The sequence below is a fragment of the Gymnoscopelus braueri genome (genome assembly GCF_963280865.1).
Source record: "Gymnoscopelus braueri genome assembly, chromosome: 21".
NCBI classification, from domain to species: Eukaryota; Metazoa; Chordata; class Actinopteri; order Myctophiformes; family Myctophidae; genus Gymnoscopelus; species Gymnoscopelus braueri.
In genome coordinates this window covers 28,137,865-28,163,918 of record NC_137623.1, presented here as the reverse complement: position 1 = coordinate 28,163,918, position 26,054 = coordinate 28,137,865, and the positions used below count along the sequence as shown (strand labels likewise).

The window sequence follows — 26,054 nt, the reverse complement described above, 5'->3', positions numbered from 1 at the left end:
CTACATGTATGGACCCTTCTCATCAAGTGGTTTCTTGGGAGTTTTTATTGAGGGTGTTGGGGGGTGTTGTTTGTATTCCTTTGTTAATATCCTTTGAATGCTTTCTTTTGTCGAAGGGCCTTTCAATCATTTAAGATGTTGACATTTTATTGTTTTGCTTTTTGCACACGTCATCATGTTTTTATTCTGCCGCTTGATTCGATTTTTCTTCAGTTTTACGGAAAGCACTTTGTAACTTTTGTTTTGATAAAAGCGCTATAAATAAAGTTAAATAAACTTTAAAATAAATAAGCAAGCTTTATTATCTGGTTAGATCAGTTTATAAGAAACCCTTCCAGGCAGTCTCTGTAATTTATGTATGGATGAACACAGTTTTACAGCAGTGCCTCCTCTGTTTACATAGCATTTGAAATGAAATGGCAGAATAAAAAAAAGAGATGAAGGCTAGCAGACAGAGGTGGGTGGAGGTTGGTAGCCATCTGAACCAAAACGCCGCTCATTAGCATTCAGTTGTCTTTGCTGCCAGGAATGACACATATTGCTGTTACATAAGGCCATGGCAAGAATACATTTTAACATAACACACTGAACTGCTTGTAATAATCTATTTTAGTTAGGCCAGTGGTTTCCTTGAGGGGGTTCCTGGGGATCCCCGGCAAAATTAGTTTGTATAACATCAAAATCAGTTCAACCACTTTAACCTTATACATCGGCTATTTTAAAATAGCCGATGTAACATTTTTACAAATTTGGAATATTTTTGGAATATGTTAACATTTTAACAACACATATGCCTGGCACAAAATATTTTCAGATGGGGTTCCGCGGCCAAATTCATATTCATTTGGGGGTCCTTGACATGGAACAGGTTTGAGAACCAGTGAGTTAGGCCATGGACGGCTACTCCCAGTTTAAACAACTTTAAGGGGAAAATCATAGACATCTTTTGACATCTTATCCATCCTCGCCCATGCCTGGAATGTGCTCTTGAGCCGAATTCAATAACATAAGGTGTGGTATTTTCTGTGGCCCCTGCATACCAATCCAGAAATACTTTGTCATTTGATAGGCACCTATGGGCATGGCATGGACCAGCGATGAGCCTTGAGCGACATGCAGGAGACAACAATTGAACCCAGCCACCTCTCTATTCTATTCCCCAAATGGCCGTGAAAAACATCAATAATCTCAAGAGTGATTTCAGTGACTAAGTCCTTGAAGAGGCTGTCTTGCGCTGCGTCTAATTTATTATACTACAACTGTATCCAAGATGGAATTATCACAGCGTTTCATGATGGATATAGCTTTTTAAAAGTTTGAATGTGGAATCATGGTCTGGTTGTTCAAAGTGAAAAGATGTCTCTCCTTTGAAAATAATTATAACTCATTGACTGTGACTGTCACATGGCTGGCATTCACACAGGCCTGGCTTTTACTTCTTATTCTTAAACTTTTTTTCTTCTTGAACCTATATGCCCATTGATTCCTCCCCACACACACATTTCTGTGTCGTCACTGCCGTTGTATCCTACTGACTCACCTGCCATTGAGGAGCCCTCACCGGGAGGACGTAGAGCCTCCGTCCTACTCCTCCCGCCCAACACTCCCTGCTGACAGGTGCCGAACCCACAACCTACCACTTTTATGTCTTATTAATAGGATGATAATTACAATACAAGCATAGAATAAGTCAATTTAATAATGAAACTTAACAAAGAAAGGTACCTAATGGTACCAACATCAATACAGCAGAGAATTGTGGACAAAATCTTATCCAACGATAACAAAATATTCTAAGTGTTGGATCTGAGAGGCTAAATCTCATCAAACGGTGGTTCCGTGGCTCAAATGCCGAATAAATAATGGACCTTGATATGAAAAAGGGTTGAAAACCCCTGATCTATGAAGAAGGGGGGCCTGGCTGCCAGACCGCACAGCATGTGAGCGCGGGGAGCTTGAGCAGACTGCTGACCACATAATCAACACCTGTCCCCTGTATAGACCACCATCAGAGGAGGGCCTCTTCCTAGTGGAGCCAGAGACGAGGCTGTGGCTGAACGGACACCGAGTTGGATATTTGATGTCGATATATACACAGTGGTGGAAAGTAACAAAGTACATTTACTCAAGTACTGTACTTAAGTACAATATTGAGGTACTTTACTGGAGTAGTTCCAATTTTCTGTACTTTTACTTTTACTACTCCACTAGACACCTCTCACAGGCAAATATTGTACTTTTACTCCACTACAATTATTTGAAAACTTCAGTTACTAGTACTACATTAACCACTTCAGCCCTATTTACATTTCGCCCATTTGAAAATAGCCGATCTACAAGCTTGTAGATCTGCTATTTTCAAAAGATTGTTATACATTTTACACATTTGAAAACTTGTGGACTGGGACATTCTGCATAATTAGTACTTTCTACTTTTGGTACTTTAGGTACATTTTGATGCTAATACTTTTGTACTTTAATCGAGTAAATATTGAATTCCGGACTTGTACTTGCGAGTATTTTTACAATGCAGTATTGATACTTTTACTTAAGTAAGGAATGCGAGTACTTTTTCCACCACTGTATATACGAAAGAAAAAGGAGGTGGTTGTCCACACCCCTGCTCTATGTACAGTGGTTCTCAAACTTTGTATCGATTTATTTCAAGGACCCCCATAATTCTGAGATTGTGAAACCATGGAACCATTTGAAAACTACCAGAGTTACAGACCTGTAAGGGTCCATTTAGAACCCCCTCCTCACTTTGAGAACCACTGCTCTGTGACATAGCGGTTCTGTGACATGGAAGACCAGCAACTATTCAGCAATGACAACCACAGCTTGCTTAGTCGACAGTTTTGTATTTTACCTTGACAAAAGATGTGTTCTTCTTTCTCCTGTCAAATATACACATCTTCACACCATGTATAAGCATCCAGACTCCTGTTCACCTGCAAAAAAATAAAATAAAAATCACAACCATAATCTAATGTAAGCATTGATTTAACACAATCTTTTAGTATCAGTTAATTGTGGTTTACTCGGCCCTTCAAAATGTATAAAATATTAAGCAATAATATGATTTATACTTCAGGCACGAGTAATTATGCAGAATATCCCATATCACAAGTTTTCAAATGTATAAAACTCTTTTGAAAATAGCAGATCTACAAGCTCACAATGCGTTGCATCGCGACGCATTGTGAGCTTGTAGATCGGCTATTTTCAAATGGCCTGAATGTATATAGGGCTGAAGTGGTTAATGTATGTTTTGTAATAATAACCAAAATCTACAAACTAACTAGTAATTAAAGTTTTCAAATAATTGTAGTGTAGTAAAAGAATAATATTCGCCTCTGAGATGTAGTGGAGAAGTAAAATTACTGAAAATTGGAAATGCTCCAGAAAAGTAAAAAAATACCTTCAAGTCCAGTACTTGAGTAAATGTACTTAGTTACTTAACACCACTGGAAAGCACGACGGCTTGCATAAGACCTGGCCGTGTAACCTTTCACGATTATGAGCAACTGCAGTAACCTACATAAATTATTACTGTCAAACTATGATGCCTTATGCTATGAGACATATTATGAAGGCTAACAGCAACTCTTATAGCATTGACTGCTTTATAATGCATAATTGAAGATATCTCCAATGTTTCAAACTGATCTCTATTAATTATGACAGATATACAGTCGTTTACCCATCATATGCCAAGCTTCTGTCAAAATCAATGCTAAGGTTCTGGCCTTGGAAATGATCAATGTAGCACCAAATCGAGTGCATTCATTTTTCATGGAAGAAGTACTCATATGTTTTACTTAAGTAAAAGTATCAATACTGCAATGTACAAATACTCTGTAGTATTGTAAAAGTCCGTAAAAGTCCGGAATAAAAAATGTACTTGAGTAAAAGTAAAAAAGTATTGGTATCAAAATGTACTTAAGAGTACCAAAAGTAGAAAGTACACATTATTAGACAGTATGTCCCATTTCACAAGTTTTCAAATGTATACAAATCTTTTAAAAATATATATTTTTAAACCCTCAAAATTGTACTTGAGTACATGTACTTCGTTACTTTCCACCACTGCTGCAGACACTGGTCTGTTCAGCCTTGGTTATTTGTATGCATCTAAGCATCTTAGTACCTGAGGAGGTGAAGTTCTGTGCGAGAATACAATGAAAAATGAATGCGCTCGATTTGGTGCTACATTCATTTCCAAGACAGAATCGTAGCATTGATTTTGACAGAAGCTTGGCAATGGGTAGCCTTGGATCATGACATTTCTTGTATCAAGGCTAGGCAATGGGCAAACCTAATTGCTTATTTTTATCTGCAGTAGAAAACTTTGATCGAAAATTCTATTTTCTTAGGGTTAGGCTGTCATGTAGAGTATACAATAAACACGACATAAATCTATAAACTGATTAAACTCAGCCATGTGTATTATGCTTTCTGCCCAGTGAGTCCAGCAACAGGTGCACTAGATTGAAGCAGTTCCTTTATGTGGCTTATAACATACAAAGCACAACACTGCCCTCTAGTGGCAGTTTAGTAAACATAAATATCAAGAGCTGATAACTTACCCTTCCATATTTTTGTGTCAGTCTTCTGTGAGGGCAAGAGAAGGAGCAACCAGCCAAACAAAATATATATGTTATTTTCAGTCCAACATCAGTTTCTTTCTCTGGTTATCACCACGTTAACATGAGGAAATTACACTTACGACAATGCTAAATTAAAAGATTAATGGGTGAGGCTTGTATGCTATACAGGATGACAATGTTTATACAGTATATTAGCTCACTAAGATATATGTTTTGTAGTCATTTTAAGCTGTGGCTATTTTAGAAAACCTGAAGACAACACACTTAGTCCTGATAGCAGCTATCAGCTATGTGTTGCATTAAATGTTGTACATTCACATAAAACAAAAAAGGTGTTGGAGAAACTACGGCTACACTTTTGTGCAGATATTACTTTCAGGCACAGGGGATAGACCGGAAAATAAATGTGTAAGATTATATTTATTATGCGTTTATTACAATATTACACCCCCCGAAAATCATAAACCCCAAAATAAGAAACAAAATATAAACAGTAAAATCCACATATATCACAGGGTGACTTTTCTGTAGCGGTTTGACATTTTCCAACACCTGAAAACCACAGGAATGAACATGAAGTTAATAAACAGGACTTAAATTACAGCAGAATAACTGCAATACGATTGGTTTTGTGTTTCCAGTTGGTTGTGTCATCATTCCACTATTAGTTCGGTCTACATTAGCCGAGTTCAGCATTGCACCCAGCATTTAGCCTAATTTAACCCATTAAGACCTGGAACGCATCTGTGTCACTTTAGATTTCTTTGGCCATTCAAAAATAGCAGATCTACAAGCTCATAGCCGCGCTATGAGCTTGTAGATTTGAAAAATCTTGAAAAAATAATTTTCAGATTTTTTTCAAAAAACTGTTATGATTTAGAAAACATTTTTAAGAATCGCCTCAGGTTTTAATGGGTTAAACTTCATTGCACGGCCGTGTGACAAAGTATAAATGGGCCTATAACCTTCTCCCTTTCAATTTTTCAACCAATTCAGCTTCACGCCGCTCAAATACTAGCAGAACTCAAAAGGGAATATAAAGGAATATAAAAGAAAATCAAAGAAAAAAGAAATAATGGACAAGTTGAGCATGGCCCATGATGAATGAGTGCTCTTGGAAAGGTAAAGGCATCAAACATAGATGCATCATGATTTGTCTTCACAACATACGATTTTCATTCAAATTTAAAAGAAGTTTTTAACTTCTGGACACCTTTTTTAATGGGACTACACCATGAATTTGAACTTTTTCTTATTTTTTGTGTGTTTTTGGTCTCCCCTACCTCTCTTCTATCCCCAAAAATACCCCTGTTTGAACACTCAGGCTTTCACAGCAAATCTGGGGTTTTCTGTAAATTGGTCTCAAAACAGGCCAAACTGATTTGGTCCCTGACGTGACGTCACGTCACGTCAGGGTACAATCCCTCCCATTTTTCAGTTCCAATTTTCTTTTTTTTTAATACTTTTTCCACACAGAACCAGGAGATAACATGCATACAAACTGGCTCAATAGCGCCCCGTGCCAAACAGGACAATGTGTTATTGCAGGTGAAAGTGCTTTATAAGCCAGAGAGAAGTTAGTTGGAATGAGTATATCTGAGGCTTGATTTAGGCTCAAACCTTTTGAAAAACGTTTGAGGGACATAAACAATACGATATTAAATATATTTTTTTAATTCATGGTGTAGTCCCTTTAAAACCTTTTGATAGATGTTTACAATGAATCTCTATCAACTGCCACATTATTTACTTTCCCATATCCCGAATGGACATTTACAGCATTTTTCTGTTTCCTTTTGTATAAACTCCACAGAAACTCTATAAACATTCTGATTAAACAAGGATTAGGTCATCTATTTAATGACCATGGGAAAATGGATCACAAGGAAACATTTTACCGAGTTACAGTGGGGTTATCTTAAATGCAGCGACACAAGCAGCAAATAGCACAGGAAAATCCCAGCTCCAAAATCCAATACCATACCATAGAGAAGACAGACAAAATACACAGAGAATGCCTGACATACCAGCCTATGGCAGCATAGTTACACTGGAGGTTATGACGGGCTGAGGCTGATGTTAGAGACACTTTGGTTAAGTCTTCATTGTACAGTAACACGTCATGAAAAACAAATCTGTTATCAAACAAGCTCAATCCAACCTGCATTAGCTACTGCATGAACTGCTGCCCTCCAACTCCAAAATAACACTTTGACCAAAGGGAAATATATTAAGCTGCCGCTAACAGCCCCGTGGCAAATCTCCTACATTCCATTCATTTCAAACTTCAGAGATGTATCAAAATTCCATGCTTCTCCCTGAAGCTTGACCTCTTAAATAGATCCAGGTAGTTTGGATGCTCTCTAACATACTGCATCGCGACAGTGCCAAATGGCTGTCACTTAGGCCACATCTCTCTATGGCAGAAGATTATCCCATGCAACAAATCGGGGTTAAAGTGTCAGTGGCTATACAACAATGTAAAATGAATAGGTGTACTGTAGGTGTACTGGGATGGCAGGGTTAGATTTGCTCCGGTCCAGACCTTTTTTTCCAATTCCACACCATTTCAAGACCCAGGAAATAACAGCATTCATTTCAGTCACTCTACAAGTTTGGGACAGGGAGCCTGTAATCTGTCAAATATGTGTCAATCTAAAGCAGCGACGGACAGAGCTCAGCAGATAAGGCCATCAGCACCATACAGACGGTCAATCTGGTTCCCCTTGTCTCTCCCTTATTGGTGTCCATCTCTCCCCCCATAAAAAGGAGAAAAGAAGAAGAAGGCAAAAATGGACTGATCGTGGTTTGCATTGAGCTATGCAGTGTTTTGGACCTTTGAAAGGAAGTGGATGAGGGCAACTTCATCGATCTGAACACACCCAAGTCTCTCTTCTCCCTCCTGGTATAGCTTGTTTGTTTGTGTCACTGATTCCCTTTGAGAACTGAGGCTGGTGGTGGTGTTGTCCTAGCTGGGAGTAAATCTCTGTGGTCTGTGGTTGTGAGGCGCACAGGCTTCTCTGTGTCATCTGCAATTGGGCTCATCAGATGACCACTTTTCTCTCTCTCTCCAAACAATACAAAGTAGAAAAACAACACACACACACACACACACACACACACACACGCACACACACAAAGACACAAACACGCACGCACAAAAACAAATGTCTGCTCTCACTCTTGCGTGACGAGAGCTAGGCTGGCAAAGATCACAAGAGGTTAAAACAGAGGAAGGCATCACTTGGAAAGGCAAAGTGGCGTTAAGGGACCGGTCTAAGGGTGCCTGCTCTCCGAGTGCATCTGAACGTGGCTGGTAGGGCCGTCTTGTTGACTGGTCGGAGCTGCAGGGCTCGGGGTGTAAGGCGGCGGGGCTTCACTTATACTGAGCGAGTCTCCTCCCTCAGAGAGAAGCAGGGGGGTGCAGCGAGAAGGGCGAGGCGCGTCGCTCTCATCACTCTGGGCACACTCACTGTATGGAGGAGGCTTCAGGTCCTCGGCTGTATGGAGAGACAGGGGAGACATCGACCGGTTTACAATGAGGGACAAAAGAATACAGCCAAGTCATGCAGCGCTTATGCTTTAGTGCCTCTGCGATCTGAGGTGATGGATCAATTCTTGAGCATAAAACTCTCACACGTAACATACTTGCTGAGAATTACAATAACTATGTACGTGCCAAGATCAGAAAAGAAAAAGAAAAAAGGGCACTGACAGAGATGAGAACCACTTAAGACTTGCGTCACAGTTGAACTGTCACCACCTCCATCGTTCAGTAACCACATCCTGGTGTTACTGCAACCACTGAAGGAGATTTAACTGGCTGCACAAGGGGACACTTATAAGACACGCGGACTTAAAATAGAGCCACCGCAAATGTGCAGAGTAACACGTTGCATACACAAGGTGGACTAATGAGACGGATCCAAAGACTCAGCAAATGGCCTTGGACAGAATGGGCCCCTGCAACACAAGTTGCAAGTCGATGACGTCGGGCAGAAACCTTGTGTCTGCTTTTTCATAAATTAATGCCCTACTTCGTCAAGACTACCGTGTGACACAAAAGTGCCAAAAATAGCCCTTTAGAGTGAAAGTTGTCTACGTTTGACTGTGGGTTTTATAGTAGTAGTAGTTTAGTAGTGAAAAGTATTAACAAGAGCTTGTGAATAAATAATATTGATCCATTGGAACACAGGTTCCTTTCCCCATTCCTTAATATGTTTTGAACATACAAGGTTTCAGTCCCGACAGCTAAAAAGTTAAATAACGCCCCAAAAAAACAAAAAAACAAAAGTCCTTCGTCCTTGGAGATTTGAGGAAGGTCACCTACAGTAAGGGGCGACCTTGCTCATTTCCTTCTCCCTTCTTGGAACACTGCTCTAAATAGACAAGAGCATCAGTGTGTTTAGGGGGATTAAATAAAAAAGAAAGACCAGTGAAGAGGAAAAACTTGGCAAGCTGTAACTGAGAGCTTGCCAAGTTGTGGTATTACGCCTGGAGGAGGGGCGTGGGCCACTCTTAACACGTCTGAAGATGCTGCCGTTTTGTGTGTCTCAGTCTAATGTTGCTTCTGGGCTCTGGCTACGTTTACAACATGGCTAAGTCTACAACGTCCCCGGGGGAGAAGGGTGAAGTGGTTTCATGCCAGATTAGGTCTTTAGCTATACAGTACAAGCACACTGCGCAGAGTGGATCAAAAGAAAAACAAAATGAATTGAAACAATGTAATGTTTAAAATGTGCAGAATGACAGCAAGGGAAGGAGATGATGATGATGGTGAGTCTGAAGCTAGATTTATGCTTCAACGACACAAAGTGAGACAAAGTCTGTTGACACTTTCTTTTTAAATCCATTGAAAATAGGGGGCGGCAAGTATGACGATGCAGTCGAGGTTCAGTGATCGATGGAATCTATCGGTGCCTGGGGTAAATAGGGCTTCAACTGCATGCTGTGGTGCTTCAGTTACTTAATCCCATTTGTCTCTTATGCAAAGTATTTCATATTCGAGCATTCTCAGAGCTCCATTTTATAACCATTTCCTGTGGAAAGTTCCTTGCAGACTAGTCTCCGGTAGCCAGACAACTATTCCACAATCTCTGAATGGTATATAGAGTCTGGAACTACACCTCCCGAAATCCATTTGAAAATTGTGGGAGGCAACAGTCTGGCCACGCGAGACTACTTGCAGACACAAACTAATGAATGCTCCATGGCGGTCCGCTTGGGGTCCACCATAATGTCTGAGCTGCCTAGCAATGGGCATGAAAAGCCAAATAGTCAAGTATCTAATGTGGAACAGGTACAAGTTCACCGTTACACAGTTGTAAGCACCAAAAAAGTTGTGGTATTGATTACGAGGTTGTGAGGTCCTCAGCAATGATTTGTGTCTATTCGGCGAGGATTATTTACAACGCAGCGGGGACCAAGCAAAGCCAAATTAACCATTTCCTGAATGAGTCATGCATTTCACGTGATGGAAGGCGTTGCTACGCGTTTCCTGAAGATACCCTGCTATCTCGGTTCCAGCCGAGTTTTCCACTGCAGAGCAGGTGGTCAACTAATACGTACTGTACATGCCTATCCCCAATGGTACCAGATCATGGTTGCTCTCTCTAGTGTTGCGGCTGTGGCTGTCACTCACTTTGGAGATGTAGTTCGACATGTATTGAAGGCAATGTCTCTTTGACTATCTTAAATACCAATCCCAGTGATATTTGCTTAACCCCGTCTTCTACCCTGAGCCATCCCAAACTAGCAAAGTGTGTTGGCATTATGTGGGTCGTGGGTTTAAGGCAGAGAAGTGGTCGTATCAGTTGATTATATAACAGGCTGATTTGAAACATCTGGGGCAGAGGTTCTTCCTTTGCCTACTGGGAGTGTGCATGCAAAGTTTCATGCCGATCAGTCCAGCAGTGACCAAAATTAGCTGTTTACAGATGGACAGACTCACAGGACCGAAAACATGATCCCTCGCCTCGTCGTCCGTTCCGGCCTGGCGTGGATGGAAAGAAAAACAGGCAATGCCCATCCCTAGCACAATCTTGGCAGACATCTGTCTGTGTGCTTTTAGTGAACTATGAACAGGTGAATTGTTCCATCTTGTTGATCTATCTCACACCTGGGGCTCAACACATGCCTTGGTTACATACTCTGCATACAAAACATATCTTATGTGATTTCGTTCTTCTCATGATTACGTAAATAATAACCACCGTCAAGTGCCGACTGTTGAAATCGTGGGATCATTGGGGATGACAGGGAAGTCAATGAGTGATCGCTCCTCTCCTAGTTGAAAAAACACGTCAAGTTTGACGAGCAAACTTTCTCACTAAAGCATAAATCCGGCTTTAGCCCACTGTCACGGTGCCGTCCCTGATCAAAATTCAAACATAAGCTGCAGGGTGGAAGTTTCATTATGATTTGTGATTGCTGTCTCAAATAGGTCATTATAACCATATCCTGACTCGAAAAGGAGAACAAAGGGCACTGTGTGTGTGTGTGAGAGAGAGAGTGTGTGTTTCCAAAAAGAGAAGGAAACGGTGGGTGCTTGGCGTTAACTGTCGGTTGGTGGTAACGGTGTTAATGTGTTTGCAATGTGTTACCTCCAGAGACTGCCTCGTATGGCGGAGGCATGTCCAGGTGAGAGAATGGCTCAGCTGGTGGCAGGGAGGTGGAGGGTTCTTCTATTGACCCATCATCCTGGACACCATACCAACTAGGCCAGATGGATGTTTGCTACAGAAAGAGAGGGAGAGAGAGAGGCAGAGACAATGATTTATACACGCAGAAGCAAAAAGAGGAAGATTATTAAGGGGATGCACACAGACACATTACAACATTACATACAAACACACGTAGGGGTGCTGGGTGCAACAGTTACTAATCGAACTGATCGATCTAATCGATTATAAGAATAATCTTTATTCTATACATTCATAAAATAATTGGTTAATAATATATACCTATTTTGGGCGTGTCATTATAGGCAAAAGGTTTCAAATAATTAAACATTCATAAGTGCAAATAGCCGAGCTACAAGCTCGGAACGCTTCGCATTGGAACACGTTGTGATCTTGTAGATCTGCTATTTTCACTACTTTTTCACGACACTGTTGTGCGACGAAGTATAAACCAACGCTTAAGTGGTTAATCAATGAATTGATATACATTACAATTATGACCAAATTAAGAAGAAAAAAATAAGAAAAGAAAAACCCTCTCCTCGATAGTCGCAGCCCTACACACATGCACATTAAAGTAATGCGTGCACATACCACATAATGCACATATTTGCGCGTGCAAAGCAAAGTAGATGCTTTCACAGCCGCAAAAGATCACAAGACAGTTAGTGGGACAGTTGGTCAGGTTTTACTGCAGTCTCACACATGGGAGTCATGGTAACATGGTGACTTGTTCCTCCAGCACGCTTTGCTCTCAACTCTTTGCTATTATAGGCCAAGGGTTTTCAACCCAAGGTCCATTATTTATTTGGCATTTGAGCCACGGACCACCATTTTATGAGATTTAGCCTCTCAGACCCAAGACTTAATATTTTGTTATCGTTGGATAAGATACTGTCCACAATTCCATGCTGTATTGATGTTGGTACCATAGGAGAGATAACAGGCAAACGTTGATCAAAATAACATTTCTTTTATTAAGTAAATGCAGATGTTCAACAATAATTTAACTCTTGAGAGCACAAAATCATTTTACGCTCTCAAGAGTAAAAGATCTATGATAAGGGTCCATTTGGTTTCCAACTCTCCATCATTTAGCTGGGGACCACCTGGATCCCCCTCAAGGACCACTGGTGGTCCCCGGACCACTGGCTGAGAACCACTGCTATAGGCCAAGATCAACAAGCACAATGACAATGGAACCATACAGAACTAAATTATACCTAAGTAAATAGCAGGGCTATATCCCTGATGGACAACAGGGCTTTGATAAGAGCCAGGCCGATACATCTGTTTGGCCGCTACGTCAGCCATCATTCTTTGACGACATAGGTATCAACAATTATGCTCATAACAAATGCATTGCGACGTGAGGTTGTAGATCGGCAATTTTTTATAGGGCTTATGTGGTTAAATAACAGTTTATTTGTGTATTTTATATTTACTTTTTTTTTTGCTTTGCTTTTTCATCAAATATTGGTCAAAGCATTGGTATTTGGTTGTCTAGCACTCTCCAAAATCGGGATTCTTGCTTTAATGTGGGTGCAGACAAATCAACTGACCATCAAAGATGAAAGATGAAAAACGGCCACAATGACAGAAAGCTAAAAAGCATGAATTTGGTCAAAAGTTAAAAGGCAAACGTTTTCACGTTGTTCTTTGTTTTAATTAAACTGAAATGGGAAGTCCCTTGACAGAGGTTCATTTCCACGGCTTCCTTGGTATTTGATTTGGTATCAAAAAAAGAGGAAAAAATAACCGATAAAAAAAAGAAAGGGACTTTACAAAACACAAGACCATTCTTCATGTGCTACCAAGGCAACTGTGTGGGCAGAACCAAATAAAGTTGAGGCCTAATAATCAATGTATCAATTTCATCTCTCTCTGGGGCCCACGTGTATCACACTTTTCAGATTACGAAGTGCTCATCTGAGATCAACTTGTCTTTTCGTGTAACCATGTAGAAGGTCAAAGAGGCTTTGTTGAGTGATACTACCTCAACTCTAACTTCCACTAATTGATTCACAAGACTGGAGAGGGACTAAAGAGAGACAGTGAGAGGTTAGGGAGGGAGGGAGAGAGAGAGCGTTTCTCCAGGGAACTATCAGGGCACCAGGTTATTGACGACCAGGGGGACCTCCCTGCTGCAAATTCCATTAAAATCTAAACAGGGAACATTACACACAGTCAAGGAGGAAAGGCAGAGGAGACGAGAGGAGAGAGGAAGAGAAGCTTGTAGGGCGATTCTGAAGCCAACAATATGCAAATCAAGGCGGCAGACATGCCCAAAACGAGGCCAGGCGAGCGAGTGCCTGCACCAAGCAGTTGATGGCCTTGCACATCGTCTGCATAATAATCAAGAGTGGGTTATCACCCGTTTCGTTTAGTTTGCAGGCTGGATAGCTATATAATGTAAACAGAATGGCGGCATGTAGGGATGTACAATACAGACATTTTGGCCGATATCCCATAACTGATTAATACCTTTATACAGTAAGTAACTGTCATTCTGCATGCAGTTGCAGACTTCTAAACAACATTTCATTCTTATTACCTGATTTATTAGACCTACTGATGGACATATTAGTTCAAACAACTTAAACGTTGTAAAAATGTAACACACACCAGTACTTACATTTTTTCCAACTTGTTTGTTTTTATTTGTTCTACAGGTAGACCCTCTTGAAAGATTCCCCAGAAAACACAGATTTAATCTGCTGCCTTCAATCATCACAATAGGCTTTTTCTGCTTCACATACAATCATATTACAAAATAAATAGCAGCTAAAAATATCAGGATTGTTTTCCGATACTAGTTTTACATAAATTGCATTATTTAGGTCGATATCAGCCGATACGATCACGGATTAATTGTGCATCCCCAGCTGCAAGTGGATGCCTGTTACTTTGCATATGGTTGGATTTGGAAGACAATACACCGGAAGACAAAGACTGAAAGCAAGAGGAATGAGAAGAATGTGAGGGGGAAGTCAGCAGGATTGATAAGAGACTAAAGAGTAGGGGGACGTGCGTGCGGGAAGGAGGTGAGTCAATTACAGGACTCCTGTGGCCAGCAACAGGTCATTAAACCTGGGCAGGGTGTGGCTGAGGAGAACAGCAAGATGCACTACTGGACTGTGAAATGTTTTCAATTTTATTTAGTTACCTTTTGCGGTTGTTTACATCTACATAAATTCGGGTTGAAAAGAAAGCGTGATGAGGCTGTGTTTAGACATTTTTTGCCTTCTAATTTCAAACACTAATCTATAAAAAGGACATGGTGAACCACACAGGACACAACCACTCACGTTATAGTGGGGTCTTGAACTAAGAGCCCGAGACAGAAATCTCCTCATTACGGCTTCATTTATTATTCTAAGATTGGGGTATTTCCTGTTGCACAAGAATTCCATGCTATGCTAAAAATAAATTTGGCCTTAGGTCTCTCTGTCAAACAAACAAAGAGGAAAAAACACTAAAAGCTGGAACAGGGTAAGGGTTAATTAAGCATTTTCTTAAACTTGCCTTTAAGGTTTATGTTCTGGGGGGGGGGGGGGGCATCGGGCCTGCATCGTTTATTATCATCTCTAATCACATTGTTATACGTCTACAATTGGCCAGTTCACTATCTTAATCATTCCTTAAAATTGGACAACAGGTCAGAGATAGGCGTTTTCTGTGATCTCAAAGGCCCAAGAATTCAAAACTTCGAACCCCAATCTGTGTAGATCAGATTTGGATTTTGGGTAGCTAAACAAAACAATATGTGATCACACAATTTGATATCTAATCTGTGATTGTCGAATTATTATTATATCAATAAGAAATATAATATCTTTAAACACCCAAAATACAAATCTGATCCACTCGGATGGTGATTAAACGTTTTCGACTCTTGGGCCCGAAGCATTTTGAAGAGGGTTAGGAGTCATGGAGATTGCTTCCAGGTGTATCAGAGAGCGGGCAGCAAAACAATGTCAGCATTAAGGAATGGTTCCTGTGGCGAGTTCAGCCAGTCACCAACCAGCATGCTTCAACCATGTTGGTTGGTGACTGGCTGAGCTCACCACACACCAACACTGTCCACACTGCGGTGAGGAGTCGAGACTCATCAGTAATAATAACAACATTTATCAACTCCAGCTCCTCTAAAGCATTGGTTCTTGCAAGTGGGGTCCTTGGGGGGGGGGGGGGGGCTACCAGGGGTTCCCCAGCTAAATGACTTACAATTAGTTACTAAATTAGCGTCACAATCATTTTAACCACTTTAACCATATGATATACTTTGGATATTCAAAAAGATATACAAGCTCATAGTGCGGCACCGAGTGCCACGCTATGAGCTTGTAGAGCTGCACATTTTTTTAAATCGTGAACATTTGTGCAAATCTTTGAAATATATATATATTTTTAAGCAAACATGTTTAACTCAAATCTTTGCTTCTTGGGGGTCACTGTCACAAAATATGAGATGGGGGTCCACAACCAAATATGTATCATTTTGTGGGTCCTTCACATGAAAATGTTTGAGAACCACTGCTCTAAAGGAAAATAAATAAAAGGGCCTGTACTCTAAAGCTTCTTTCAATGAAAAAAATATGAAACAATGATTATAATTATTGATAAACTTCTAACACCTATAATAAAAAGATTTAGGCATCCCAATGTATTTCAGTCATACAACAGGAGTTTTAAACCTAACAGCAGGGCTGCAAATATCCTGAAAAGTAAACATTCACATGTCATAAATCAAATGTCTGTGATCAAACAAGAATTCTGAGAGTCAGCCAGGGGAGTGCCGTAAACTACACCCAATCTCACGCAGATGATCCAAAGATTGGATCATTGCATCACAGCATGTGCAAAAGGAGCAGAATGGATTGACTAAATAACAAGTGCTACTACTGCAGTGACAGCCGGGAGTTCACACTCAAATGAGCAAAAGAAAAGAGGAACGTGTAGGCCTACTACACCGGTCCAACTATCTGTGTGTTTACTGACCCTGCTGGCACAAAAACTTTCACACCCCTGGGTGAAATTTGACAAACTTACTTGATACCACTCCAGTTAAACAAAGCCTCTTTTGCACATTCACCATAACTCCCTCACTGAGAAGCACGTCGACTCAGAAACTCATGACTTGAGCAATGGCGCAGATGTCAGAAGGGTCAACAACTCAAAACAAAAATGTAATGCGCAACCAGAATGTGCCCACAGGCATGTACACCTACAAACATGCCCTGGCTGTACCTGACTACAGCCCACACACGCTTGTTTCAGTAATAAACCCATGAACCTTAACTAGATGCAGATCAGTCATTCCATTCCAAGTGAAAGTGAGTCATCAAAAAACGTTCTCAAAAGAGGAAGCGAGAAACTTCACAGAACATGCAACAGGCATTTCCCTAATTTTTTACACTTACGCTCTGTCTCTCACACATTTGGTGGAGGTAGGCCCTTCCTCCAACAATGACTATCTGAGCATTGCGTGGGTTGCTCAGGTACGCTGCCAGTTGCCTCTGTCTCGACCGGTACCAGCAGACATAGAAGAATATCTTGATGATAATGAATATGATGACCACTCTAAAACAAAAAGAAGCAGAGAGAGAGCGAGGGTGAGGGCCGGGGGTTGGGTAACGGGAACAGTCGGCGCCGGGAGAAAACTACGCACCATTGAAAATATATATTTAGTTATTTAACCTTTTTTTTTATGAACGAGAGACCAAATGCATATAATATTACATTTAAGGCGCGATGCCGATATTTCTACAAAATGCTACAAAACATGTGATAGCCAGTCATTTAGGGGATAAACAAGAAGTTATGGGTAAATATGTGTCTGACAATGATGTACCATGCTCAAATCATGTATACTTAACTTCTGACACATTTCCAAAGATTACACTTATTGATTTTTCTTTCAAAAAAAAAGAAGCCAATTAACGTTTAGGTGCACTGGACCTGTATTCAAGGGGTGGGCTTCCTCTGTCTGATACAAAGTCCACTTAAACCATTAAGACCGGGAACGCATCTGTCATTTTAGATTTGAACCACTTTAACCATTATTTTATACTTTGGGCTATTCAAAAATAGCAGATATACAAGCTCATAGCGCGGAGCTTGTAGATCTGCTATTTTTGAAAATCATGAAAATGTGTGCATATATATATATATTTTTTAAGCAAACATTTGTAACTCAAATCTTTGCTTCTGGGGATCCCTGGAACTAAATAATTTTAGATAGGGTTCCGCGGTCAAATGCATATCATTTTGGGGGTCCTTGACATGAAAAGGTTTGAGAACCACTGATATTATAGCAACATAAGTGTTTCAGAAAACTGTTAGGATTTAGAAGACATTCGTAGAATCCCCAGAAGCTAATATTTGAGGTTAAAAATATTTGCTTAAATTTTTTTTTCACACGATTAAATAAATAGCAGATCTACTACAAGCTTGAGCTTCTAGATCTGCTATTTTTGAATAGCCCAAAGTATAGAATAATGGTTATAGCAAAAAAAATCTAAAATGACACAGTATGCGTTCCCAGATTGAATGGGTTAAAAATGTGAGAGGATAAATTCTTATTGCGCAACAATACTTACATGTACCAGTACAGCTCCATGCTTGCGAGATCCCAATCACTGAACACTGGGGCTCATAGTCAGCCAGCAACTTATCCCTGTAGAGGGATCAAAAGTAGTTCTGACAAAAGGTGCTTTCCAGGAAACTAGTTACAATACCAACTGAGTTACTTTAATATCACATTATTAAAGTAAATTAAAGTAACATAATACAGTAACACATCTCACCTTAATAAAACCAAACCATCACTGATCAGATAGGCTTAAAGTTAGTGTCTGAGTAACTACTAAGTTACATAGCAAGTAACTACTAAGTTACATAGCAAGAGGTTTTTAAGGTTGAGTAACTACTAAGTTACATAGCAAGAGGTTTTTAAGGTTAGAACAGTGGTGGAAAGTAACTAAGTAGGTTTACTCAAGTACTGTACTGTGGAGCATTTCACATTTTCAATACTTTTACTCCACTAAGCACATCTCAGAGGCAAATATTGTTACTCCACTACAATTTTCTGAAAACTTTAGTTACTAGTTACTTTGTAGATTTTGATTATTATTACAAAACGTATATTAACCACTTAGGCCCTATATATATCATCTATTTATATTGAAAATAGACGATCTACATGCTCACAATGCCTCAAAATATTTTTATACATTTGAAAACTTGTGAAATGGGACATTCTGCATAATGAGTATTTCTACTTTTGGTACTTTAAGTACATTTTGATACCAATACTTACAATACTAAGTACATTTTTAATGCCGGACTTTTACTTGTACCAGAGTATTTATACCTTGCAGTATTGATACTTTTACTCGAGTACTTTTCCCACCACTTAAAAGTAGTTTTGACAGAAGGTGTTTTCCGGAAACCATGTACAATACCAATGGAGTTACTTTAATGTCACATTACCATATTATAACTACTAAGTTAAATAGCAAGTGGAAACAACTGTTAAGATGACTTGTTTGCTAACAAAGTGGAGTTTTTTAAAGGTTAGAGAACAAACAAACTCACCTGAATTCAGGTAATGGAGTTACTTAAATATCACATTATTACATACACAGTCAATCATCTCAACTTAATAAAACAAACCATCACTGATCAGATAAGTTAAGAGTCTGTCTGTGTAACTACTAAAGTTACATAGCAAGTGGAAACAACTGTTAAGATAACTTTGTTTGCTTGTTTGTTTTTAAGGTTTAGAGAACTAAACAATTCAGCTGAATTCGTGGTTTTCGGGTCAACTTACCACCAGGGCGATGAGGCCGAGCACGCAGACCTGCTGATCAGACAACACTTGGAAGAAGGTGTCTCATTTCTCTTCTCTAGCTTCAGCTAGCTCTATGCTATGGCTTAGCACTAACCAGGCCACAACAACAACAAACACATCAATAACAACAACACATGGACGGACTTGGAAGACCCGAGTCCAAGCGTTACGATGTGTATTTCTAGTATACTATGATAATATATCATATGATAGTAGCGTTAAACTTGTCAGGTATAAACACAGTTAGCAGTAAACGGGTAAAAGCTGTTGTTCACTCACTACTCTTCAACGAGTCTCGTCCTGAGCTAACTAGCACGTAGCACACAGTGTTGCCAGATGTTGTGTGAGAGAAACAAGCAACCGGGTCTATGAAAACAAGCCCAAAAGAAGCGCCTTGGATCGCCTTTTTCCCCAAAAGCAAATATTTGAGTTAAAAAAGTTTTGTGAGCTTGTGGATCTGCTATTTTCCAAAAAAATATGTTTTAAAAAAACTGCAAAAACGTGGAATAATTTTGAAACATGATTCTAACAACATAGCTCCAGCTCGTCCATAGCGTTAAGAATGTTTTAGTTACTCCACTGCGCACCCTACAGATCTTGTCAATAGAAAAGTTCAATTGACCAGCTCTGAAGGGGGCGCAGTGGAGTAACTAAAAGGTTTTTCCTTTCGTTGAAATATTTTCTTTTCTGGCCAAAAAGTGTATTTTAGTGTAGACGTGAGGTGGGGGGCTTCGAGTGTTGCCACTAAGGAAAATAGGCTTTCAACATCTTAAAACCGTCTTTGTTTTGGTGAGTAGCGAAAGTGTATTTTTTACTTTTACTACAGACGAAGAACTCCTTCTAACGCTATACAAATCTTGTAAGAGAGTCCCTGGAACAAAATATTTTCAGATGGGGGTCGTCCAGGACAAATACATATTAATTTGGAGGTCCTTGACATGAAAATATTTTGAGAATCACTGGTTTCAACCATAATGAAAATAGAAAATAATAATACAAAAAAGCATTGGAAACAAGCCCAAATAAGCAACTACACTTTAGAAACAAGCCCAAATAAGCAACTACACTTTAGAAACAAGCCCAAATAAGCAACTACACTTTAGAAACAAGCCCAAAAAACCGCAACGGGTTCAACTACCAATATTTACAAGCCCAAAGTCGCTTATAATAAGCAGACCTGGCAACGCTGGTCCTTCTTCGCTGCACACTCACAATGCTGTACTGGCTCAAAAGTGGGCGGTGATCCTGTTACACCGCCAATGGTGACCCACCGAACACAGTGACCCCCAGCGTTCGCTTTGTTCCGGGGTCCGTCAACAAAAGCATGAATTCAATTCAGGATGAAATACATAATACAAATGTGAAGTAGAATTAAATAAACGCAACACAAAGACGCATCAAATGACGGTCAAAGTAGTAGCCTGGCTGGAAATGTCCATTTTAGAAACATTAAACACTACTAAATCATATTAGTGATGCGCAATATATGAATGTTTACTTGATATTTATGTGGATGTCAAGTTAACATCTAATTATCACATTGTTTTCCTATGGAAAATGTTTTCCTCATAAAACGAAACGAAAACAAATGGAAAGCCACATAATTCGATAGGTGGCCAATGTTTTTGTAACAACTGGAAAGTTGCGCATGGAAAACATGTGATGCAGTGTAGGTGAGAAGCCTCTACTGTCAAAATGGAGGTACTGCACTTAAATTATTACCAGAGTTATAGGTTATTACACATTTGTACTTAAATAAAAGTACCAATACTGCAATGTAGAAACACTCTGTTATAAGTAAAAGTCCGGAATTCAAAATTTACTTGAGTAAAAGTACAATAGCATTGTATCAAAATGTACTTAAAAGTACCAAAAGTAGTAAGTACTCATTATTCAGAATGTCCCATTTCACATTTTGAAAATAGCAGATCTACAAGCTTGTAGGCTATTTTCAAGTTGCCGAAATGTGGGCTGAAGTGGGTAATGTATGTTTTCTAATAATAATCAAAATGTACAAAGTAACTAGTAACTAAAGTTTTCAAATAATTGTAGTGGAGTAAATGTATAATATTTGCCTCTGAGATGTAGTGGAGTAGAAGTAAAAGTACAGAAAATTGGAAATACTCCAGTAAAGTAAAAAATACCACAAAATTTAACTTTAAGTACAGTATTTGAGTAAATGTATAGACTGTATAGATTACCCTTCCATTTTACACACAAACACACTATTAAAATTAACAGCTGCTATTTTCAGAGGGATTTTTTTTGCTGCTTTTGTATCATTGATACTACTATTGATACTCCATCGTGTGACAGTGTCACATGCCGAAAATAGCCGATCTACAAGCTTACTCTGAGCTTGTAGATATGCCATTTTGGGCGTTGAGTTGCATTTAACTTAAACACAATATAAGTAAATGATCAAGACACGGAAACATGCAAAGGAGCAATGACAACATCTTTGTGAAATCCAAGTTTGTTGTTGGTATTCAAATATGCACATAGCCAAAAATAATAGTCAAGAAACAAGATATTTCCCATTTATTACAATTGTAAAGCCTTGCCCAAGATTGGGGGTATGATGAAAACAAGTAAAAGTCACTATTTTCAGTGCAGTTGTGATTCTGGGCAAATGTATAGTGTAAGAAATCTTTCTCAAATTGGATACCAACAGCACAATACAATTTAAGATTTTGTTCACCAAAAAAATCACGTGCTTTACAAAAGGTCTGTCACCAAAGCATATTGTTCAAATACAGTCTGCAGGTTGCACAATCTTTCTCAGAAACCCCAAATCATTGCTTCTATTTAACCAAAGAAAATATGTGATCTATTTGGCAAGCCCGTCTTTTAGACACACATTATTTTATTGTTCAGACTCGGTCCCCACTAGTATTAGACTGTGAGTGTATTAGTACTGTAGCATTCAACAGAAAAAACATTTTGTCCCAACCATGTTATCTGTCAATCAATGCTCGATCAGCATACAATAAGTGTAAACAATGATTTGATCAGTGGAGCAGCACCCCAGACTGGTGGTTGTCCTTTCTCAATCATATCGGTTATCCTCTACGATGATGGTCCGTCTTGGGTAGGTCTCTACTTCCACAAATATGTAACGAAACACATACTTTCCCGTTTCAGGATCCTGCAAAGGACAAAAGTACATATTATATGACATACAGATGTTTTCATCCAAACCATCTTAGTTGCATAACTGTTAAGCTTTTGGACCCCGGTTTATATAAATAATCACCTCTTTTGATTCTGAATGAACAGTTCCTTTGCGGCCTGGTTCTGCACCCTCGATGTAAAACTTGAGTCTCATGTACTTCAGCCCGTCCTTCAGGTACTCCATATGACTACCACACACACACACACACACACACAAACACACACTTTATTATGGCATTGCACTTGCCATTCCCTGTTGCACGCTTCATAGAGCTGCCAGACTGGAATCACATAATTGGCACTGTTCCTTTTTAGACAGTAAAAGTAAAGTACAGAATACTATATATATATATTTTTTAACTTAAGTACATTATACTCAAGTAAATGTACTTTTGTTACTGTCCACCACTACAAATATGGACATGCCTGATGCCTCATATCTGACAATATAGCTGAACACTCTGATCAAAGCGACACATTGTCAGCACGATAACCCCGGCAACACGAGGCAAGCTGATAATAAACACGCCGAAAAGCAGAAGCGCTGCATTTTCTGCCATTGCCACTTTTTAGTGGGACTAAATTCTCAGTCAGAATCAAGCTGTCATATTAACGGCATTCTTACCTGACTTGCTGTCTCCTTCCTCTGCGGGTGGTCTCACCATAACACTTTATTGGCTCCCCAAATGCACCAATTACCTACAATTTAGAAAAGCTAAATATTATTAAGCTGTTCATATTTGTTTCACGACTTAATGGCCCCCATTTATCAAACTTGCGTCGACCCAAGAATGGGCATATTGTCATTTTAGCGCAATTCTCGGCTCGCCATTTATCAATCTGTCATCAATTTGAAGTGAGCATGGCCAACAATCAAATTTAAAAATGTTCACAGTTTCAGCTTGTGTCGAAGAATCTCACAGGCATCTAAACATACTATTCACTCGGAAATATATAACCTATGATCAGACATTACTGTACCTCTGGGTGTAACCTGACTAGGTCAAAAGCTTTCCCGTAGATTTTGTTTGGGCTTGATGAAGAGAACAGCTCCTGGAAGACCACATATAGCAACCCCCCTAAAAAAAGAGTGCAAGTACACAAGTATTTGATCAACATATGCCAATCTAGATGAGACCTCACAATGTATAACTCCTCATCTATTTCATGAGGCTACATGGATGGATGATAACCCCATATGTACTGTATGTGCTCATTGAAGGAAGTTTACACATGTTCATATCAGTGCTGCTGTGAATGCCGTCCCGTGACTCCAATCATGTACAGTGACATTGTGCACAACTAAATATATGTATTCTGCGTGCCAGCCCAGAACTTTTAAATGGTTATGATTACTAGATGACAAGAGCTGACCCCGGGCATTCACAGCAACACTAAACACGTGTACACTTACCATCAATGAGCACATGTGTATGGGGCACACAAATTCATAGGTGTCATTACAATTACACCGGACCAACTGCAACATACCTGTCAATTTGTGTGCCCCATTATACATATTATGCACCCATTGAAGGAAGTTTACAAGTGTTTTGTGTCTGAACATATTTGACTAAATAAACTAAAAGTTTTCCAGAACTTTCAAATGAATATGATTACAACTAGATGACAGGAGGCAGGAGCTGACCCCATGTTTTAATATTAATAATAATTAATTATGAATTAATAATTGTGTGAGTACACACAATGCTGCACAGGAAAATTACATTGAGTGTTCTATGGCTTATAGAATACATGCAATGTATGGAATATAAGCCCTTTCTAGGGCTAGGAATCAGGATGGATGCCAGCTTTCTTATGTCACCCCCCAACCACAAGGCATTTGCAGTCACCTGTTACTCCGAGTCCGATGAGTACCACTATCAAGTAGGTGAAATCTCTGCCTGCGTCCTTTACTGTCAGTGGGAGGGAGACAGATATAATTTATTAACTTCAGTTAAACATAATAATCTGACGTAATATGAACAGTGGTGTAAAGTAACTAAGTACATGTACTCAAGTACTGTCATCAAGTACAATTTTGAGTTATTCTTTATTTTCTTCAGTATTTACAATTTTCAATACTTTTTACTTCTACCCCACTACATCGCAGAGGAAAATATTGTACTTTTACTCCACCACAGTTATATGAAAACTTTAGTTATTTGTTACTTATAATTATTATTACAAAACACATTAACCACTTCAGCCTATATTTCGGCCATTTGAAAATAGTAGATCTACAAGCTCACAATCCGTTGCATCGCGACGCATTGTGAGCTTGTAGATCGGCTATTTTCTAAGATTTGTTTATACATTTTGATCTTGAAATGAGACATTCTGCACAAAGAGTACTTTTACTTTTGGTACTTAAAGTATATTTTGATACCAAAACTTTTGCACTTTTACTCAAGTAAATTTTGAATACAGGACTTTTACTTGTAACAGGGTACACAACATTGCAGCATTGATACTTTTACTTAAGTAATACATGCGAGTGCTTCTTCCATCACTGAATATGAAGTAGTGTTAGCACTGTCTGCGGCTAATCATTATATTATATGGCTGTACTGGGCTTCAGTGGTGTAAAAAGTACTCAAATGTTTTACTTAAGTAAAAGTATCAATACTGCAATGTAGACATACTCTGTTACAAGTAAAAGTCTGGAATCCCAAATTGACTTGAGTAAAAGTACAAAAGTAATGTCCCATTTCACAAGTTTTCAAATGTATTAAAATCTTTTGAAAATAGCAGATCTACAAGCTCACAGCTTGTAGATCTTGAGAGCTTAGATCTGCTATTTTCAAATGTCCGAAATGTATATAGGGCTGAATGTATGTTTTATAATAACAATCAAAATCTACAAAGTAACTAGTAACTACAATGTTCATATAATTGTAGTGGAGTAAAAAGTATAATATGTGCCTTTGAGATGTAGTGGGGGGTAGAAGTAAAAGTACTGAAAACTGGATATACTTCAGTAAAGTAAAAAATACCTCAAAACTGTACTTATAAGTACAGTACAGTACAGTACTTGAGTAAATGTACTTACTTTACACCACATGGGGCTTACCCTTTTGTGCAGCCGAAGGTTGTGGTGTTCCCCTTTGGTACTTGGAGATCTGTCCACCTTGTCTCTCTTCAGGTTTGAGTTTCTGTCTAGCCACAGAGTCGAGGCAAATGTCCCGTCTTTGTATATAATAAACATTGTTGCCTCCGGCAGACGAATAAGTACCATGTGTTTTTCTGAAGAAGACAATGCCTGATGATGACGATGATGTTGTTATCGATGCAGTTCTCTGAATAAACAGGCTGATCTGTGTGTGTCTGCATGTCTGTTGTAAATGTCGCTGCACGGCTTTTAATATCAAGGAATACGCCATGTCTCTCTGTCTGCTGCTAGCCTGGACACTGAGTTATATGTTGTCGCAATAAATGGTCAGTGAGCAATGTAACAGGGGTTTCAAAACAACGTCTCACCTACACACCGTACAATGTAACGATCTGTGCCATGAATGCGTTTTGATGAGAAGGAAATAACAATGTATTCATATATCCATGGATATAACCTGTCCTGCACGCTAATATTGTCTGCACAAGTCTTATCTTCAGCACAGCTTGCCTGCCTGCCTGTCCTCTGACTGAGACGCTCAATTATGTCGTCAGAACACAGAAGTAATCACACAAGGACCATGGGAAATTGAGTCCTTATAACATGGTGTCGTCACCAGTCTC

At 39.3% G+C, this 26,054-nt stretch overlaps 2 protein-coding genes across 3 annotated transcripts; both read right to left on the bottom strand.

Annotated features, from left to right (window-relative positions):
- Positions 1-5,011: 5,011 nt before the first annotated feature.
- LOC308077300 (uncharacterized protein) lies at positions 5,012-19,269 on the bottom strand. 2 transcript variants are annotated; one of them, XR_013932386.1, is made up of 6 exons: positions 19,125-19,269; positions 17,893-17,969; positions 16,714-16,873; positions 11,213-11,345; positions 6,311-8,110; positions 5,012-5,837 (listed from the first exon to the last, which is right to left on the bottom strand). XR_013932386.1 is itself a non-coding variant. In XM_080417927.1 (5 exons), exons 2-5 carry the CDS (start codon positions 17,910-17,912, stop codon positions 7,887-7,889), a joined length of 537 nt encoding a protein of 178 aa, XP_080274053.1. In that variant the 5' UTR covers positions 17,913-17,969; positions 19,125-19,269; the 3' UTR covers positions 6,303-7,886. The 2 variants fall into 2 exon arrangements, 1 of the variants encoding a protein (XP_080274053.1); XM_080417927.1 differs by lacking the exon at positions 5,012-5,837 and having other exon boundaries at positions 6,303-8,110.
- A 2,400-nt stretch (positions 19,270-21,669) lies between these two features.
- timm21 (translocase of inner mitochondrial membrane 21) lies at positions 21,670-25,946 on the bottom strand. Its single transcript, XM_080417872.1, has 6 exons — positions 25,393-25,946; positions 24,173-24,235; positions 23,301-23,398; positions 22,945-23,018; positions 22,402-22,507; positions 21,670-22,293 (listed from the first exon to the last, which is right to left on the bottom strand). Exons 1-6 carry the CDS (start codon positions 25,700-25,702, stop codon positions 22,195-22,197), a joined length of 750 nt encoding a protein of 249 aa, XP_080273998.1. The 5' UTR covers positions 25,703-25,946; the 3' UTR covers positions 21,670-22,194.
- Between the last annotated feature and the right edge of the window lie 108 nt (positions 25,947-26,054).

Bases quoted from the DNA above. Each gene is read 5' to 3' on its own strand.
- timm21 (XM_080417872.1), bottom strand. From the start codon at position 25,702: ATGGCGTATTCCTTGATATTAAAAGCCGTGCAGCGACATTTACAACAG. The intron at 23,399-24,172 runs GTGACTGCAAAT...CTCTTTTTTTAG, and splicing joins CATCGGACTCGGAGTAACAG to GGGGGTTGCTATATGTGGTC. The intron at 22,294-22,401 runs GTGATTATTTAT...TGTCCTTTGCAG, and splicing joins TTCATTCAGAATCAAAAGAG to GATCCTGAAACGGGAAAGTA.
- LOC308077300 (XM_080417927.1), bottom strand. From the start codon at position 17,912: ATGGAGCTGTACTGGTACAT. The intron at 16,874-17,892 runs GTAAGTATTGTT...TTTTTGTTTTAG, and splicing joins ATGGAGCTGTACTGGTACAT to AGTGGTCATCATATTCATTA. The intron at 8,111-11,212 runs GTAACACATTGC...CTCTCCATACAG, and splicing joins ATACGAGGCAGTCTCTGGAG to CCGAGGACCTGAAGCCTCCT.